This window comes from Lissotriton helveticus, chromosome 12 (genome assembly GCF_964261635.1).
Source record: "Lissotriton helveticus chromosome 12, aLisHel1.1, whole genome shotgun sequence".
NCBI classification, from domain to species: Eukaryota; Metazoa; Chordata; class Amphibia; order Caudata; family Salamandridae; genus Lissotriton; species Lissotriton helveticus.
Genome location: NC_136073.1, coordinates 68,065,913 through 68,085,995, shown reverse-complemented (window position 1 = coordinate 68,085,995; position 20,083 = coordinate 68,065,913). Strand labels below are relative to the sequence as shown.

Below are 20,083 nucleotides of genomic sequence, written 5' to 3'. Positions count from 1 at the left end.
TTTGTTGTGATGCCTCTGCAACCATACCATGCCTTCAGTTTCCCACAAGCTCGCGGGACTCATTTTAGGTACAGAGGCTACCGGACCAACAAGCATCAGCTGACAGCATGCTCTGAATTACCAGCGAGCTCGAGCCAATATTATCACAAATTATGAAATAGTTTTGTACAAATAATCATGATAAACATGACAAAATCTGGGATGAGTGGGGGTAAGTCATATCCGCTTGTGGTTCAAGCCCGTAGTTGGGGGACATGCGAAGAAGAGTGGATAGCACCCGTTACAGAGGGCATTAACCAGTGTTAATGTTCTGAGCAGTGGGCAATAAGGCTTATTTATACAGCAAGATTAGCAACAAAAATGGCGTGCTGATGTGCTTCTTTGATGAATGTCCTATAAACTGACCTGGCTAAATATTGATTGTCACTGATTTGAATGTTAAAAAATGTTGTTAATATATTTTTCAAACGTTTAAATAAAACATTATGAACTGTAATAAAAATTACGATAATAATGCTATTAATAATAATATTCAGGGTGATTCTATTTTCATTAAAAAAATTACTATTAATGGCACCCAATTCTGCCTTGAGTGTATAATAGACCCAAACTAACTTGTACTTATTTTATTGACCTTGAAAAGATTAAAGTTAGGGGCCCCTGTTGAGACTGGAGCCTGGGACTTGCAGATTGAGCAAATATTTCAGGAGGAAGTGCCTTAACTGACTGAGCTATCACACGAGAACATTGGAGTGAGAGTCTTTACTTGTACTCTGCTCACCTCACCCAACTTTCTCTGCTCATCCCAAACACTCCCTCGCACCAGTGCTTTCCCAGATGCTTGCTGGGTACTTTTTCATACTTTAGAATGTACCACCCAAATCTTGTCATCTTGGGTGACCTCAAAACTAAGTTTGACAAGTCTGAAGTTTCCGACACCACATCTCTAACCTTGAAGTTCCTGACTTCCAATAGCTAGGCACTGGGGCAATTTGCTCCGCTGGCAACATACGCAACACAAACATAGACCTAAATGGACTTAGCTCAGTGACAGCAAATATACTTACCACCTGGAGTGATCATCACATCTTCAACTTAACCTTCCATCACATCCTCTTCTCAATGGCCTCCTACACAAGTACACTGACCGAATCATGGCAAACTCTTCCCACAAGCGTTTGCGGGTAAGTACCGTCTGCATGCAACACGACCGCTGGACCCTCTGATGACTGGTAATAAATTCTACCAAAGGCTCTCAGAGGTTTTTAAGAGATTCCATCAATGGCTCATGGAACTCATTGAACGTGGGCTGGCTCAACCCAGCATACAATTATGAAATACATAACTATAACCAATGAAAGCAATGAAGAAAGACTCAATAATAATGTGAAAAAACAACCACAGAGTTAGCACAGAATAGGTCAAGCAAACATCAAGAAAGTCAAGAGAAGTCACTACTGATACCAGATTTTGGAAATGTAATATTAAACTAAGGAGAGTGTTAAAACCATCTGCAAATTCCCCAACCAGATCTGGAATTCAAACCAGAAGAAATATTCTCAGTGCCCTCTAAAAAGTTGCTGGCAGGTAATTTTATTGAAAAAGCTAAAACCCTGAAGTCTCATTTTTGATCAAAAACAATTGATGATAATTCTTTCATACAAATTTCAAGTTCCAACTCAAATACTCCACATTCAATTAACTGCCTATAAAAGAAAAGATTGAACTAATCAAACTTATTTCTATTGCTAACTTATCAGATGCCCCGTCCTTATAACATCGCCTGTAGGAATTCTGGCCACTGCAACCATTAACCCATAAACTAACATCTCTCTCCACTAATCAAATAAATGACTAGATGAATCTGACCCAACCATGGGCCAATAGCACATTGACCACTCTTGGGCAAACTCATTAAATATGCAGCTTTCATTCAAATCTCTGATTTCCTGGAACAAAACAATCTCCTTTCTGACAAGCGGATAAATTCCACCCAGGAAAAGACAGTGAATCTGTTAATTGTAATCTGATATTACTTAACAAACACAGCAGATGAATGTCATAGCATCCCACCTCCTTCTTGACCTGTTGTCAGCATTTTACTCCATCAGTTACTGCCCCCAAGGATAAGTATCACTGGAAATATTCACTAGATTCATATATACTTTGGAGTCCAAACTGCCACCCTTTCTGTGCTTCAGCATTCACCAAACAGGTAAGTGTCCCGGGAGGCTGTAGCATCGCCCACTTGCTATTTAATGTGTATCTGTCCCTAGTCTAGGAAATCAAACTTTCCAGCTTACCTGCTACAGCTACACTGACGACACACAGATCATCCTAAAGCTGGAAAAGCCATCAGACCAGGACACACCTGGATTTAGCCAAGTTTTACGCACAGTGTACATTTGGATGCAACAGAATCACCTGAAGCTCAACTCCCCATTAACCCCTTCCATGCGCCCGTGATTTTGCGGAAGTGCGCCACTTCCGCAAAACGGACGAGGCCGCGTCGGCCATTGGCCAACGGCCGCACCAGCGAGGTAGCGTTGCCGTCGGCCAATGGCTGACGGCAGCATGGAAGGGGTTAATAGTGATCCTCATCTGATTAATGTGGCAAAAACATGCCCTGCCCCCATTTGGCCTGTTGAACGCGGACCTCATCAAAGAACCCATAAACAGGTACAGAAGGCATGATCTTAGGTTCCAATGCCTCGCTCCTCTCCCTCGAGCAGGGTGGTCGCTCCCAGTGTCCCCTGGAGACATATGGTATCGTTTTCTGCTGCCTTGCTTAATACTGCTTTAAAAGTGCTGAATCGCTTTGCCTGCTGTCTGCCTGTGTGTCGCTCAGCTTGTTTAGCAATAGAATTGGGAATTTAGCGCTGTTTTCACCTTGTTTAGCGCGCTTTCCTACAGCGCTCGGCTGTGCTCCCCCCCGCCTCCATTTTGTTTGTTATTGTAGCCCTCGTGAGCCCGACCCGCCTCCCAGCTGAACCGCCCTCCCACTGACCGTAAACAGCGCTCCCCTCCTGAATACTGCGTGACTCGCTCCTCTCCCTCGAGCAGGGTGGTCGCTCCCAGTGTCCCCTGGAGACATATGGTATCGTTTTCTGCTGCCTTGCTTAATACTGCTTTAAAAGTGCTGAATCGCTTTGCCTGCTGTCTGCCTGTGTGTCGCTCAGCTTGTTTAGCAATAGAATTGGGAATTTAGCGCTGTTTTCACCTTGTTTAGCGCGCTTTCCATCAGCGCTCGGCTGTGCTCCCCCCCGCCTCCATTTTGTTTGTTATTGTAGCCCTCGTGAGCCCGACCCGCCTCCCAGCTGAACCGCCCTCGCCCCTCCCCTTCCACTATCCATATATGACAGTAGTTCCCGCGCGCAGCGTTCACGCGCAGCGACCGCGCCCAAACCGCGCCGAAGGTGCGCCAAAGGTAAGCCCGTCTACGCCCGTCCGCGCCTGGACCGCGCCCAGCGCCATAGCCCCTGCCCCTCGCGCTGCCCAGCCCCCCCGCGTTACCTACGATGCCGCCACCCTCCTAGCCCTTAATCCAGGTCGCGCCCCCAACTGCGTCCAAGCCGCTCCCGGACTCACCCATGGACCGTTCTCCTGCTTCTCCTGCAAATTCAGCGGCACCGACAACATCTCCGCTACGACCACACCACAGATTCCCGACCCCAACCACCTACACTGCATCCTTCTCAACACCCGCTCGGTCCACAGACACGCCATTGACCTATGGAATCTACTAGACACCGTCTCTCCAGACGTCGCCTTCCTAACGGAAACATGGATGAACGCTTCCTCCGCACCTGACATCGCCATCGCTATCCCTGATGACTATAAGATCACACGCAAGGACCGCACCGACCATACTGGAGGAGGAATCGCTATCGTCCATAAGAAATCCATCCGCATCTCCACCAGCTCCGACGCCAACCTCACTAACTCCGAACACCTTCACTTCCAGATCCACATCGATCCCAAGACAACTCTTAGAGGCACACTCCTCTACAGACCACCAGGACCCCGCGCAAAATTCAGTGAAGACATCACGGATTTCATCACCCCACACGCGCTCCCCTCCAAAGACTACATCCTTCTGGGAGACCTCAACTTTCACCTTGAAAAGTTCAACGACCGCAACACCGCCACCCTCTTAGACAACCTCGCCAACCTCGGACTTAAACAACTGGTCACTTCCCCCACCCACATCGCAGGTCACACACTCGACCCCATCTTCACCTCCAGCAACCATGTCTCCTTCAGCCACACTACGGATCTCCCCTGGACTGACCACAGCTGCGTTCACTTCACCTACAACAAGCCGAAACCCATCATCCACCCCCAACCAACTCTACAAAGAAACTGGAACAAAATCACCACGGATCAGATCTCCACATCGCTCCTTCGAACCTCCCCAGCCCTTTCTTCTAACGCCAACGAAGCCGCCTCCAACCTCACCCTTTGGTTATCCAACACCGCCGACACCTTAGCACCACTGAAAAAACGTCAACACAAACTTGGAAACAAGAAGGCCTCATGGTTCAACGAGGATCTCAAGAAGTCCAAGAAACTGTGCCGCTCCCTTGAAAAGGCCTGGAAAAAAGACCCATCCGCCAGCAACAAGGACGCCTTCAAAAGCGCCACCCGTACTCACCACCAACTTATCCGTAAAGCCAAGAAAACAGCATTCAAGGATCGACTTGACAACAACGCCCACAACAGCAAGGAACTTTTCAACATCGTCAAGGAATTTTCCAACCCCTCGGCCAACTCCAACGACATCACCCCCTCTCAAACCCTCTGCGACTCCCTAGCCTCTTTTTTCCACAACAAGATTGCTGACATCCACAACAGCTTCGACAACCAATCCGGAAGCCAACCCACCCTACCATCTGCTGACCATCTTCCCCCCGTAAACACCCTCAACACCTGGAACCCAATCTCCACTGAGGACACCATCCGCCTGATGAATTCCATCCACTCCGGATCCCCCACAGACCCATGCCCTCACCACATCTTCAACAAAGCAGACTCCGTTATAGCTCCGCACCTCCGAGACGTCATCAACTGCTCCTTCAACTCCGCTACCTTCCCAGAAGACTGGAAACACGCTGAACTCACCGCCCTTCTGAAAAAACCAACAGCAGACCCCACCGAACTCAAAAACTACCGCCCCATCTCGCTTCTTCCATTCCCGGCCAAAGTCATCGAGAAAGCCGTCAACAACCAGCTCGCAGCCTTCCTCGAAGCCAACAAATCACTCGACCCCTCACAATCTGGCTTCCGAGCCAAACACAGCACTGAGACCGCCCTCATCGCAGCAACAGACGACATTCGAACTCTACTGGACAATGGAGACACAGTCGCCCTCATCCTCCTCGACCTCTCTGCAGCCTTCGACACAGTCTGCCACAGCACCCTTTTACAACGCCTCAGAAACATCGGAATCCAAGGAAAAGCACTGGAATGGATCACCTCATTCCTCACCGGAAGAACCCAGAGAGTCCGCCTCCCACCATTCAAGTCAGAGGCCACTGAAGTCATCTGCGGTGTACCTCAAGGATCCTCACTCAGTCCCACCCTCTTCAACGTATACATGAGCCCCCTCGCGGCAATCGCCCGCCAACACAACCTCAACATCATCTCTTACGCGGATGACACTCAACTGATCCTTTCTCTCACCAAGGACCCCAGCACCGCCAAAACTAACTTACACGAAGGAATGAAAGAAGTCGCCGAATGGATGAAACAAAGCCGTCTGAAACTGAACTCAGACAAAACAGAAGTCCTCATCTTAGGTACATCCCCCTCTGCATGGGACGACTCCTGGTGGCCGGAAGCCCTCGGAAAAGCACCCATCCCGACAGACCACGCACGGAACCTTGGCGTCATCCTGGATTCTTCACTCTCAATGAACAGACAAGTCAACGCCGTATCCTCTTCCTGCTTTAACATTCTTCGCATGCTCAGAAAAACATTTCGCTGGATCCCCTCCGAAACAAGGAAAACAGTCACCCACGCTCTAGTCACGAGCCGACTGGACTACGGAAACACCCTCTACGCAGGTACCACCGCTAAACTCCAGAAGAAACTACAACGAATCCAAAACGCCTCAGCCAGGCTCATATTAGACATCCCACGCAACGAACACATCTCTGGTCACCTTAAAGACCTCCACTGGCTACCCGTCAATAAGAGGATCACTTTCCGACTGCTCACCCACGCACACAAATCACTCTACGACATCGGACCAGATAGCCTCAACTCCCGACTGTCCTTCTACACCCCCTCCCGCCAACTTCGCTCTTCCAGCCAAGCCCTCGCCACTGTACCTCGCATCAACAAGACCACCATGGGAGGCAGATCCTTCTCATACCTGGCTGCCAAAACATGGAACTCACTCCCCGCTTACCTTCGCCTCACCCAGAATCACCTAGCGTTTAGAAAGCAGCTTAAAACGTGGATATTTGACAAATGATCCTCCTCCCCTTCCTAAGCGCCTTGAAACCCTCTGGGTATGTAGTGCGCTATACAAATCTTATGACTTGACTGACTTGAATGCCTCAATCCAACTGCCAGTTAACCAAGTGGTCAAATGAGCATGCTTCACTACAAAAATCCCCGGTAGGATCTTTCCATGCTTGGAACTCTCCCACAGGGTTCTGGCCTACAGAGCTCTAGTCTTGTCACACCACGACTGAGCCAATGGGCCTCCTAGTGGGCTCCCAAAACACCCAATCAGAAGATTACAATGGATCCAGAATGCTACAGGTGGGTGAGTTCTAAACTTGAGCAGATGTGACCACATCACCCCTGCCCTCAAGGCCACACTACACAACACACCATACCACAACATGAATAGTGCCAGTACTCACCACGCAATGATAATATCCCACATCACAAAACAAAACTGTTCACTGCAACATAGTATGCAGTTACAGCATAAATCATACCAAACCACCTCTTAGTGATACTTAACAAATCTACCACCGTGCTACACTGCACACCAGAGAATGCAATATCTAAGACTCCACACATAAGCTTTGTCTCACTTCTTCATATTGCAATACATCACACTGCACAGTGTGACACAATCTAATACCACACTATATCATACAACCCTACAACACCCCATTACACACACTACAACACAAATGGCACAACACAAGACTAATCCATGGCACTATTCACATCGAACACCACAGCAGGCCAAATCACTCAAACCCTCTTGACACCTTTCACTGTTGTGCATCACTCCACCACTGCACGCAACGTCCTACCTTCCATACAACTTGTGGTACACTAAACAGTAAAACACTATACCAAACTGCAACACTTCATACCTATTTACAAACCATAAAACTGTCATCACAAAAAATACTAATACTCCACATCAGAACAACACTAAATACCATCTTGCATCATTCTGTAAACCCACTGAACACCCACCATGCTAAATCGCATCACGCTACATCCCGCCATTAAATAACAGACCATCCAGTACATCACACCTCCAGTACTGGACAACACACCACACCACACCATCCCTCACCACACCACACCATCCCTCACCACCCTACGCCGATCCTATGATGCTGTGTAATACAAGGACCAATCTCAAATATATCACACAACACTGTGAACCCTCAGTGACTATTACGATGGGTGAAGGTAGGAGTGCTTCTCATGGTATGACGTCTAGCGCGTCCATGAGGATGGAATAAATAGCAGTAGGTGACACACCAGTTGAGGGCATCACCTGCTGCAAGAGTGTATTCCCCACTAAAGGACAAGAGTGTATTGTCCCACTAAAGGACAAGAGTGTATTCTCCCACTAAAGAACAAGAGTGTATTCTCCAACCAGAGGACAAGAGTGGAGTCTCACCCTAAAGGACAAGAGTGGAATCTCCCCCTAAAGGACACGGGTGTATTCTCTCACTAAAGGACAAGAGTGTATTCTCCCACTAAAGGACAAGAGTGTATTCTCCCAATAAAGGACAAGAGTGTATTCTCTCACTAAAGGATAAGAGTGAAGTCTCCCCCTAAAGGATAAGAGTGGAATCTCCCCCTAAAGGACAAGGGTGTATTCTCTCACTAAAGGACAAGAGTGTATTCTCCCACTAAAGGACAAGAGTGTATTCTCCCACTAAAGGACAAGAGTGTATTCTCCCACTAAAGGACAACAGTGGAGTCTCACCCTAAAGGACAAGAGTGGAATCTCCCCCTAAAGGACAAGGGTGTATTCTCTCACTAAAGGATAAGAGTGGAGGCTCCCCCAAAAGGACAAGAGCGTATTCTCCCACTGAAGGACAAGAGTGGAGTCTCCCCCTAAAGGGCAAGATAGAAGTCTCCCACTAAAGGACAAGAGTGGAGTCTCCCACTTAAGGACAAGAGTGGAGTCTCACCCTAAAGGACAAGAGTGGAGTCTCCCACTTAAGGATAAGAGTGGAGTCTCCCACTAAAGGACAAGAGTGGAGTCTCACCCTAAAGGACAAGAGTGTAGTCCCCACTAAAGGACAAGAGTGGAGTCTCACCCTAAAGGACAAGAGTGTAGTATCTCCCTAAAGGACAAGAGTATAGTCCCCACTAAAGGACAAGAGTGGAGTCTCCCACTAAAGGACAAGAGTGGAGTCTCACCCTAAAGGACAAGAGTGTATTCTCCCACTAAAGGATAAGAGTGAAGTCTCCCCCTAAAGGACAAGAGTGGAGGCTCCCCCAAAAGGACAAGAGCGTATTCTCCCACTGAAGGACAAGAGTGGAGTCTCCACCTAAAGGACAAGAGCGTATTCTCCCACTGAAGGACAAGAGTGGAGTCTCCCCCTAAAGGACAAGAGTGGAGTCTCCCACTAAAGGACAAGAGTGGAGTCTCACCCTAAAGGACAAGAGTGTAGTCCCCACTAAAGGACAAGAGTAGAGTCTCCCACTAAAGGACAAGAGTGGAGTCTCACCCTAAAGGACAAGAGTGTATTCTCCCACTAAAGGATAAGAGTGAAGTCTCCCCCTAAAGGACAAGAGTGGAGGCTCCCCCAAAAGGGAAAGATAGGTGTCTCCCACTATAGGACAAGGGTGGAGTCTCCCCCTAAAGGGCAAGAGTGGAGTCTCCCCCTAAAGGACAAGAGTGTAGTATCCCCCTAAAGGACAAGAGTGTAGTATCTCCCTAAAGGACAAGAGTGGAGTCTCCCCCTAAAGGACAAGAGTGTAGTCTCCCCCTAAAGGACAAGAGTGGAGCCTCCCCAAAAGGACAAGAGTGTAGTCTCCCCCTAAAGGACAAGAGTGTTGTCTCTCTCTAAAGGACAAGGGTGTATTCTCCCACTAAAGAACAAGAGTGGAGTCTCCCCTTAAAGGACAAGAGTGGAGTCTCCCCCTAAAGTACAAGAGGGGAGTCTCCCCCTAAAGGACAAGAGTGGAGTCTCCCCCTAAAGGACAAGAGTGGAGTCTCCCCCTAAAGGACAAGAGTGTAGTATCTCCCTAAAGGACAAGAGTGGAGTCTCCCCCTAAAGGACAAGAGTGTAGTCTCCCCCTAAAGGACAGGAGTGGAGGCTCCCCCAAAAGGACAAGAGTGTAGCCTCTCCCTAAAGGACAAAGTTGTATTCTCCCCCTAAAGGACAAGAGTGTTGTCTCTCTCTAAAGGACAAGGATGTATTCTCCCACTAAAGAACAAGAGTGGAGTCTCCCCCTAAAGGACAAGAGGGGAGTCTCCCCCTAAAGGACAAGAGTGGAGTCTCCCCCTAAAGGACAAGAGTGGAGTCTCCCCCTAAGGACAAGAGTGGAGTCTTCCCCTAAAGGACAAGAGTGGAGTCTCCCCCTAAATGACAAGAGTGTAGTATCTCCCTAAAGGACAAGAGTGGGATCTCCCCCTAAAGGACAAGAGTGGAGTCTCCCCCTAAAGTACAAGAGTGGAGTCTCCCCCTAAAGGACAAGAGTGGAGTCTCCCCTAAAGGACAAGAGTGGAGTCTCCCCCTAAAGGACAAGAGTGTAGTATCTCCCTAAAGGACAAGAGTGGAGTCTCCCCCTAAAGGACAAGAGTGTAGTCTCCCCCTAAAGGACAGGAGTGGAGGCTCCCCCAAAAGGACAAGAGTGTAGTCTCTCCCTAAAGGACAAAGTTGTATTCTCCCCCTAAAGGACAAGAGTGTTGTCTCTCTCTAAAGGACAAGAATGTATTCTCCCACTAAAGAACAAGAGTGGAGTCTCCCCCTAAAGGACAAGAGGGGAGTCTCCCCCTAAAGGACAAGAGTGGAGTCTCCCCCTAAGGACAAGAGTGGAGTCTTCCCCTAAAGGACAAGAGTGGAGTCTCCCCCTAAATGACAAGAGTGTAGTATCTCCCTAAAGGACAAGAGGGGGATCTCCCCCTAAAGGACAAGGGTGTATTCTCCCACTAAAGGACAAGAGTATAGTCCCCACTAAAGGACAAGAGTGGAGTCTCCCACTAAAGGACAAGAGTGGAGTCTCAACCTAATGGACAAGAGTGTATTCTCCCACTAAAGGATAAGAGTGAAGTCTCCCCCTAAAGGACAAGAGTGGAGGCTCCCCCAAAAGGACAAGAGTGAAGTCTCCCCCTAAAGGACAAGAGTGGAATCTCCGGGGAGGAGCCAAGCTCGCGTCCGAGATGGCCGCGTTTTAGCTCGGCTCCGATCACTCTCCTGTCTGCAACAAATATCCTGTACTTTATCCTGCCCCGGGAAGTATTCCACGATGTGCAGTGGAACGACGATAACTCACAGGCACTTACCGTTTGCTCCGGTGATTCCTGGGTGTCACGGATCCTGAGTTACGCCCCTGTCTGCTTCGGGGCCTCCGGAGCGGCCGGGCCTGGCACTCCTTGGCGGCGCCCGGGCTGGACGGGGCGCGGTGGCCGGCCCTTGGTGGTGGTGTGGAGTCGGTCGGAGGGGCCGCTGTGCTAATAGACCGATTGCGGCCTCCCGGGCCTGGTCCGGCGATCCTGCGGCCTGGTGTTGGGGAGCTGACTTCCGTGGACGGGGTTAACCGTACATCTGGCTCGTCTCCCCTTTGTTCTCCGGCCCGGCCATTTTGAGTTCCTCCGCCCGGACTCGGAGAACGGTGCCGGCGGCGTGTGGGGTGCCGGCGCATCGCCTTCTTCTGGTGGCTCCCCTTCCTGCCCTGGTGGCACTTCTGCTGGTGGTTGCCGGTGTCCTGTTTTGCCCCGCTGATATCCGGGCGGGGGTCGGTGTTCGCAGCGGCCCCGCCGGGCTTCTAAGATGGCGGCCGGCCCCATGGTTCTCGGCCTTGCGGGGACCGGCGACGCGGGTCCGCCGCGCGGCACGTTTGCTGAATACTGTAAAGGTGAGCCTACGCTTTGCGACATCCTCGCCGCCCTGCGCTCCTGGGGGGCACCCATGACCACACCGACCGCTATCCTGGAGGGGGGTCCCTTTGTTGGGTCTGCCGGACCCCCCTCGGTTTGTGCGGCTTCATCTCTGTTGTGTGCTGCTGGAACTTTCCTTGGGGTCGTGGACCTGGAGGCTGCTGTTGGTGTGGATGTACGGGGGTCCGCTGCCCTTCTTCGTCCTGTGCCTCCTTCTGCTCCGGAGGTTCCCCGGCTGGATCCCGTCTGGACCGACCTCGATGGGTCTCCTTTTCCTCTTTTGCCTCACATGGCCGTACGACGATCCTGTGACGGTGCCGCTGGACCGGCTTTCTCCGTATTCTCATCGGAACTTTGCCTGCTTTCCCTGAAATGGTTACTGTACTTTCTGGATCATCCGGGTCACGATCGCTACAACTTGAGTGTCTTTTTGATTCGACTCCCTGTTATTCACCTCCTGTTTTATGTGATCTGGTTCCTGGTGCGCTGGACGATTACAGTTTCCGAAAAACGAGGACAGGGTTGAGATGATCTCGCCTCTGTGGACTGTTATTTTGTGGTATGGTTGGGTGATCCGTTCATAATTGTATGATTATGTTTGATACGTCTTTATGTTCCTGGTGCTTATCCGTGTGTTTATTATCTTCCCGTGGGCTATGAGTATTTTCGGGCGGGGGGGTGGGAGCTGAAGGGGTTTTGATTATGTGGCTCCTCTCCCGCTGTTTTTCCCTTTTTCCCTTCCCCCCCTTTTTATTCTAAGTGATTCTTTCTTTCTTATATTTCTCTATATTTCGGGTTCTAATTAGGGCGACAGGCACGCTGCTGGGGGGTAGGCCATAGCCTTCTGCAGGGGTGCAGGGTGGGCAGTGCGGGGTGGTGGGGGGGTCTGTTTATTGTATTTTTCCCTGTTCCTCTTTTTGGTTCTATGGCTCTTATGTATCCCCTAATTTCGTGGCGCGGTGTCGGCACGTAGCCCCCCGGGGTGTTTGTGCTGGCATGGCCCTTTTGGTATGTCTGCTGTCACGGTTTACTACGCATTCATTTCTCCTGTTGCCACTAGTTCCATGTGCCGAAGTAGTATTGGGTGCTTTGTTAGCCGTGGGGAGCGTGCACTGACGCTGCGCCCTCACTTTCCCCCTCCCCTTTTTTGATGTCCTCTTCCTCCCCTTTTTTCCCTTTCCCCACCCCATTTTCTTTTCCTCCCTTGGGTTGTTGTAACGGAGGGCTTTTAGTTTTGTATGCGTATTTTTCGTTGTTTTATTATTATGTGCCCTGGTAGTGGTGGGTGGGTGCTGAGCAGCGATGGTGCTTGTTCTTGATGTGGGACTCACGTTCTGCCTTTGCCAAAATGTATTGTTCTGTTGGTCTTTTCCTGTATTCGAGACTTCGGCTTGCTCACGGCCCACCACGGCCCTCTGGACTTTGCAGATTGTCATTATCCTGTGACACCCTTTTTTTCTATTATAAAATTAACCTACTTTTATCCTGTCCATGATGGCGACTCAAAGACTTGTTGCATTTGCCTTTCATATGAGCTTTTAGAAATCCTGTTGTTTCTCCTGTATTGCCTCGTATGTCTCTTTATTGTGGTGGCCGGCCAGGTGGGTTGTAGGCCCGTATCTGTGCGCGCCTTCTGTACAATAAAGGTTTAAAAAAAAAATAAAAAAAGAGTGGAATCTCCCCCTAAAGGACACGGGTGTATTCTCTCACTAAAGGACAAGAGTGTATTCTCCCACTAAAGGACAAGAGTGTATTCTCCCACTAAAGGACAAGAGTGTATTCTCTCACTAAAGGATAAGAGTGAAGTCTCCCCCTAAAGGATAAGAGTGGAATCTTCCCCTAAAGGACAAGGGTGTATTCTCTCACTAAAGGACAAGCGTGTATTCTCCCACTAAAGGACAAGAGTGTTTTCTCCCACTAAAGGACAAGAGTGTATTCTCTCACTAAAGGATAAGAGTGAAGTCTCCCCCTAAAGGATAAGAGTGGAATCTCCCCCTAAAGGACAAGGGTGTATTCTCTCACTAAAGGACAAGAGTGGAGTATCCCCCTAAAGGACAAGAGTGGAGTCTCCCACTAAAGGACAAGAGTGGAGTCTCACCCTAAAGGAAAAGAGAGGTGTCTCCCACTATAGGACAAAAGTGGAGTCTCCCCCTAAAGGACAAGAGTGGAGTCTCCCCCTAAAGGACAAGAGTGGAGTCTCCCACTTAAGGATAAGAGTGGAGTCTCACCCTAAAGGACAAGAGTGGAGTCTCCCACTTAAGGATAAGAGTGGAGTCTCCCACTAAAGGACAAGAGTGGAGTCTCACCCTAAAGGACAAGAGTGTAGTCCCCACTAAAGGACAAGAGTGGAGTCTCACACTAAAGGACAAGAGTGTAGTATCTCCCTAAAGGACAAGAGTGGAGTCTCCCCCTAAAGGACAAGAGTGGAGGCTCCCCAAAAGGACAAGAGTGTAGTCTATCCCTAAAGGATAAGGTTGTATTCTCCCCCTAAAGGACAAGAGTGTTGTCTCTCTCTAAAGGACAAGGGTGTATTCTCCCACTAAAGAACAAGAGTGGGGTCTCCCCCTAAAGGACAAGAGTGGAGTATCCCCCTAAAGTACAAGAGTGGAGTCTCCCCCTAAAGGACAAGAGTGGAGTCTCACCCTAAAGGACAAGAGTGTAGTATCTCCCTAAAGGACAAGAGTGGAGTCTCCCCCTAAATGACAAGAGTGTAGTCTCCGCCTAAAGGACAAGAGTGGAGGCTCCCCCAAAAGGACAAGAGTGTAGTCTCTCCCTAAAGGACAAGTTTGCATTCTCCCCCTAAAGGACAAGAGCGTTGTCTCTCTCTAAAGGACAAGGGTGTATTCTCCCACTAAAGAACAAGAGTGGAGTCTCCCCCTAAAGGACAAGAATGGAATCTCCCCCTAAAGGACAAGGGCGTATTCTCTCACTAAAGGATAAGAGTGGAGTCTCCCCCTAAAGGACAAGAGTGGAGTCTCCCCCTAAAGGACAAGAGTGGAGTCTCCCCCTAAAGGACAAGAGTGTAGTATCTCCCTAAAGGACAAGAGTGGGATCTCCCCCTAAAGGACAAGGGTGTATTCTCCCACTAAAGAACAAGAGTGGAGTCTTCCTCTAAAGGACAAGAGTGGAGTCTCCCCCTAAAGGACAAGAGTGGAGCCTCCCCCAAAAGGACAAGAGTGTATTCTCCCACTAAAGGACAAACAGGTCAAGAGTGTAGTCTTCCCCTAAAGGACAAAAAGGACAAGAGTTTAGTCTCCCCCTAAAGGAAAAAAAAGCCAAGAGTGTAGTATCCTCCTAAAGGACAAGAGTGTAGTCTCCCCTTAAATGTCCTGTGGTTCTTCCTGGACTTCGGGATATGTGTGACAAGAGATTGAATTGACTGATCATATGGCCAATCCCTTTGAATTTGGAAGGAATGTTGCACAAGCTGTCCAGTGCCGGGGAAGCACAAAAGCTCAATGTCAGGTGTCTCAACTCAGATGGTGTAACTGTGTGACACACAGGTTCTTCACTCCAGTGAAGAGCCAAGATGACACAGTGAGCTGGAAACCTTTGCACAGAGTATGCAAATCAGCCATGAACACTTTGCAGAGATGGGCTCCAATTAAAATTTTCCCAAGACATTGCACCAGTTGTGGGGGAAGGTAGCTATGACTGAGCAGTACAATGAGCCCAAAGCCCCACCCTCCAAGCCCCTGCCTACTCTTAAGACCCCGCACCCTTCTCCCTGAAAAGTCAAAGGTGAAAAATATTCTAAGGCTGGCTAGTCTGTACAGGACCACCCCATGAAAACACTGTGGCACAACACGCATTACCATCTGCATCAAAATTGCAAGGGTCGGTGACTGCTTGTATGACCAGTCTCCTCTGCCCCCAGACCAGGGGTGTAGATCCCGCCCACCCCCCATCAGAGGCGTAGCTATCAATAGTTGACTATCACTGGGTTTTTACTACAACAAAGCATGGGAGTAGGGGGGCATTTTCCATATTTGCCTCTGAACCCATAAAACCCTTGCTATCCCACTGCCCAATCAGTGTAAGAACACAAACAGCCTGAGGGTGAAAAGGCCTAATACCTGTTAAATGTCCCACTAATAAGGGTCAACCCACAGTGTTATGTTCCACATAGGTACCCTGATATAGGCCCAGGTAATATCATACACCTTCATCTACATTACCTCCCCTAGACTACACAGTAACAATCCTTTTTAGGATTTAACCTTTCCCTAGTTCTAGTCCTGGGCGAAGAAGGAGGGTTTTCCCTGAACAATAGCGTCATATAACTTCATCAATAGACTCACACAGTATGAAGGAATATTTATAAGGGTTCTTGGAAACCAGGCAGGGGCTACACCACCTGCATAATATCTACGTACTAGGTCATCCCATACGTCATCCTCAAATCTAACAATGGCTAATAAAAGAAACAAGGTACAAAGGCACCCTAGATACTTTCTGTAGAAATACAGCACATCTTACTTGTGTTAGCTAGAGGAGACCGAGACTTCCAGCTGACACACTGACCAGAGACGCTGAGGCTCCCGCATGCAGACGCTCCAGCTGACAGTGGCCTGACACATCCCTCACGGGGTGTCCAACATGAGACAGAATGCTAGGTACACTTAGGTACATCTAGACAGGCATTGTAGGAGTATGCGCTTTCTTTTTATCATGCAGTTAATATTCATGTATGTATTCATGAGTATTGCAAGATGGTAGAACTGTACTATCCATTTATATTCACTGTACTGCTAATGATATATATCTGCTACTGTCTAACGGTTGTTGCAGCACATCTATTTTACACTAGAAGAACAACCATGCAATAAATTCTTATTGTAACACGCCCGACTGTTTCTTCTGCGTAACTCTCTGAGACCGAGAAAGTGAGCACGAGTGACTGAGCGAAAAGTAGTACATTGTTGCCACAATTCTGAGGGATCAGGGTTGTCATGTTCTAAGGTTGCCAGAAACTAATCTCTCCCCGATAAGAGGAGATTCTAGTGGCACTGTGAGCTAGCTAATGCAAACAGGTTACGATTCCTGGTGGGGGTGCTCAGAACCAGTCTACCACCAATCCCACAGTTTATGTTATCCCAATGCGTAGATTCTGTATAGGAATATATAGGAATTACATGACAACAGCAGGCTGATGAATTCCAAAGAGGGCCAAGGGGCTATGAGAAACAGTTGCTGTTGCACTACATCAAAACAATGTATCATAACATCCAATGCACCTCACATTGGCTGAATCAGTCCTTCCATTACAGGATATGATGCCCCAGCACTCACTCTCTGAATCCCCTAGAGACTGAAAGACTGCCTTCTCTCGTCTGAGCTGGGGCCAGCACCTGATCTGGCCAGCAGCCCGTAGTCGTAGAATTCCTTCGCTCGACCTCTCGGACTTCAGGGAGTTCAGCCGACGAGTGAAGACCCTCCTCTTCCGTTCTGATTTAAGTAAACATGCTCTGTGCAGCCTCAAGCAATCTGATCAGCAATACTGGACAACGCTGGCGTCCCCAACCATTGGTGCAATCAAAAGCGAAATCAATGTCCCTGAAGTGCGGAAGTGAGAGGCAATAATCATACTTTTAGGTCTGGCATCTTAATAAAAGTATTATGTACAATATGCTTACTTGTATTGGCTTTCACCCCGCCCTCTTCATTCATTGGTCGGCTGCGGTGTCCCACCCATTTTGCTTCTTCCCAGCACAGCATTCGCATGGAGAAATAAGTCACCCCATGTTAACCTCTGGACACCTTCTTCGGTGATGACAATCCGCTTGTACACAAAGTGCACTTGCGCCAAAAAAGTAGTCCCCTTCACTAGCTGAGACTTGCGCCCAATACTTTTAAAATATTTCTTCTTGGGGAATTACTGCTTCGGTCTCTTAACAGTTCCCATCAGCAGGTTTTTCCTAAGAAGTAGGATGACCCACTCGAATCTGTATGTTATGATTTTATCATTTGTACGGGGCTTTCAAGCATTATTATGGCACCATAGCTCTTTCTTCAACCGGGCGCCCCTTAGTGAAGAAATGGGGGCACCATTGTTTGATGGTGTATGTTGTCGGTGGATGTTTCGTTATGTGGGGTCACAGGAGTTTGTTCAGAGTTTAGTTTAGAAATGGTTTGTGTTAGTGTGAAAGTAAATTGAGATAAACCTAGGAACGGTCTTAGTGGTATGTTGCGTGTATGGTTGGGTGTCTCAGAGGACTTTTGCACTATGTCACTTGATTAGAGGGCTAGTGGACATTGCTTGGTCAGACCACACATCTTTCTGATCAAGCATTACAAGGTAAGTTGCTGTTTAATGATGCAATGTTGCGCATGTGAGGATGGTGAATGTTTTTGCTAGTTTTACAGACATATTGTGCACTGGGTGGTGAGAGAGTGCTAGGCGGCTAAAAAACTCCTGTCTGAGTAAGACCATTTAGTGGTGTGGTTGCATCGATGGCCTGCCCATGGGGTTCCTGTTAGACAATGACTGGTATTGGATATCTGGTGTTAGCCAAGATATAGGATGTCGGTCGTGTGTCAGGTGCGCCTGGCAAGGACGGTCTGTAGTATATTTACTGAAGGGATGAATGGTCGGTTTTGGGTTGTCGGTGAGGAGAGTGGGTTGATTATAGGCTGTAGTGTTTTTGAGAGAGCAGAAGCCTACCTCCTACAATAGTAGGTTTGGCTCACATGCTTCCCTGCTCCTCCTCTAAAAGTGTTCAACCTCTGCCTCAAAGTGGGGCAGGTGCTTCACAAAAATATTAAAATAAGTAGAAGTAGTAAGCATAATGCTTCTATGCCAGACTCTAACTCCTCACCAAAATGGGAAACAAAAGAAAGCGTGACAGGATCATGTGCAGCACGCGCGGCGTAGACGACGTCACTTACCTGTGCGCCGCTGCCTGGACTTGCCTTCCTGTGCGAAGCGGTACAGGAACCCTTCCCCGTTCCAGTCCGGTCCATAGTGCACCTGGAGGGGGCAAGACAGAAACACAACACAATAAATCTGGATGCATCCCCAAGAATGAGCGGCGTCTGCTGGTCGCTGTCACGTGATGGCCGCTTGGCCAGCCCTGTTCTTTCTGTGCATTATTGAACTTGTAATCTGACTTCCGGCCCTACATACATGAGGTAGATCTATTTACCCACCCTCTTCCGCTCCACAGATTTGTGCCAGTCTTCACATCATTGTCACCTCATCTGAGCTCAATTTTTGCCAGACCTTCCTGGTGGTGGTGTTAATAAGTATTTGTGTGGCACAAATCTGAGATTAGCATGACATCATGGTGCCAGTGTGACATCAGCATGTCGGAGTATAACTTTCCAAACTTTTTCATCACAGACTGGCGGGGTCAGATTCGATGTGGTGGAGTTGTGCAGCCAATAGGGTGGGAAGGCTTCGTGAAGTTTTAGGTGCCTGAGACCTGAGGGCGGAGGGCGGTACAAAACTACTTACTTATTTCTTGGATTGGCATAGATGTCCCCTGTCTGGCAAATGTATATGTGTGGCAAGTTGCTAGTGCTCTTGCAATTCTTTATAGACAGGTAACTACACATTAGAGATGTGTATTTTCGTATAAAAGACAGTGCCAGCCTGAAGTAGTCTCTGCATGGGTTACAATGTGCACAGGTTGGGTGTGTGTATAGCAGCTGGTCGGCTACAGTCTGATTTATAAGTTATATAAACATTTCTGTATTCCAGTGCAGCCTCTTCGAACAGCACAAAGTTACTATTGCTTTCGAAAATGTGCAGACAACTCTCCCAGCAGTCGTAGTCTATTGCCTTGCCATTTTTAGAACCCAGCTCAATCATTACTACATATTCTTTTTCAATCTGAGATATAAGGATATTCCTATATTTCTGAACGTGTAAATATTTACGCGTGCAAGTACTCCTGGGAATCTTTGTGAGGTCCAAGATAGTCAAAACTACTCCTCAAACAGAGGAGTAACCCAAATATTCAACTTTACTTTGTGAATTGGACACTCTAGATTTTTATCTTTTATACTGTGGCTTAATAATCAAATTACCAGAAGCTGACAGTTTTTAGACACAACATTTCACGACAGTCTGACTCACAAAAGCCCAACTGAACTGCTAAGCATCTGTGCTGTATTGAGGCCTTTCTTAAACATGGTCACATCTGAGCGATAGGTGGTTGTAGGAAATCCCCCTTTTCTGCGTGGTCACCCCAGATGTTTTGCCTTTTGCTGGACCCTACAGTTTTGCTAGCTTTAGAACTCTGTGTACTTTACCTCACTAACCAGTAGTGAAGTGCCTGTGCTCCCCCTTTAAACATGGTTGAATCTGTGTATTCCGAATTGGAGTAAGAAATATGCCTTAATCTGTCTTTTCTGCATGGCCACCCTAGGTTTTTCTCCTTTTGGTGGATCCCATAGTGTTGCTGGCTTTAGAACTCTCTGCACTTTACCCCTCTTACCCCACCCAACCAGCAGTAAAGTGCCTGTGCTCCCTCTTTGAACATGGTTGCATTGGCCATTCTTAACTTAAATATTTAACTTGCCTACAAATGGTACAAAATGTACCTAGGGCCTGGAATTAAATGTCACTAGTGGACTGTAGCACCTATTGTGCCATCCACTACAGTGGCAGTGCAAACATGGCTTCAGGCCTACCCTGTGTAGCCGGACTGTGGCAGTGTAAAAACGGCAATTGGACCTATCAAAATGAACCCTTTCTTTTGAATATTTATAGGCCACCCCATGTAACCCTTGTAGCCCACAAGGCAGGTTGCATGG

General features: G+C 48.3%; 1 protein-coding gene across 1 annotated transcript in view; it reads right to left on the bottom strand.

Annotated features, from left to right (window-relative positions):
* Positions 1–20,083, bottom strand: part of TNFSF12 (TNF superfamily member 12) — a 276,992-nt gene that overhangs the window by 60,548 nt on the left and 196,361 nt on the right. Inside the window, exon 2 of the mRNA XM_078668522.1 lies at positions 18,212–18,293. Coding sequence (XP_078524648.1) covers positions 18,212–18,293 — 82 coding nt within the window. The remainder of the gene's footprint in view (positions 1–18,211; positions 18,294–20,083) is intronic.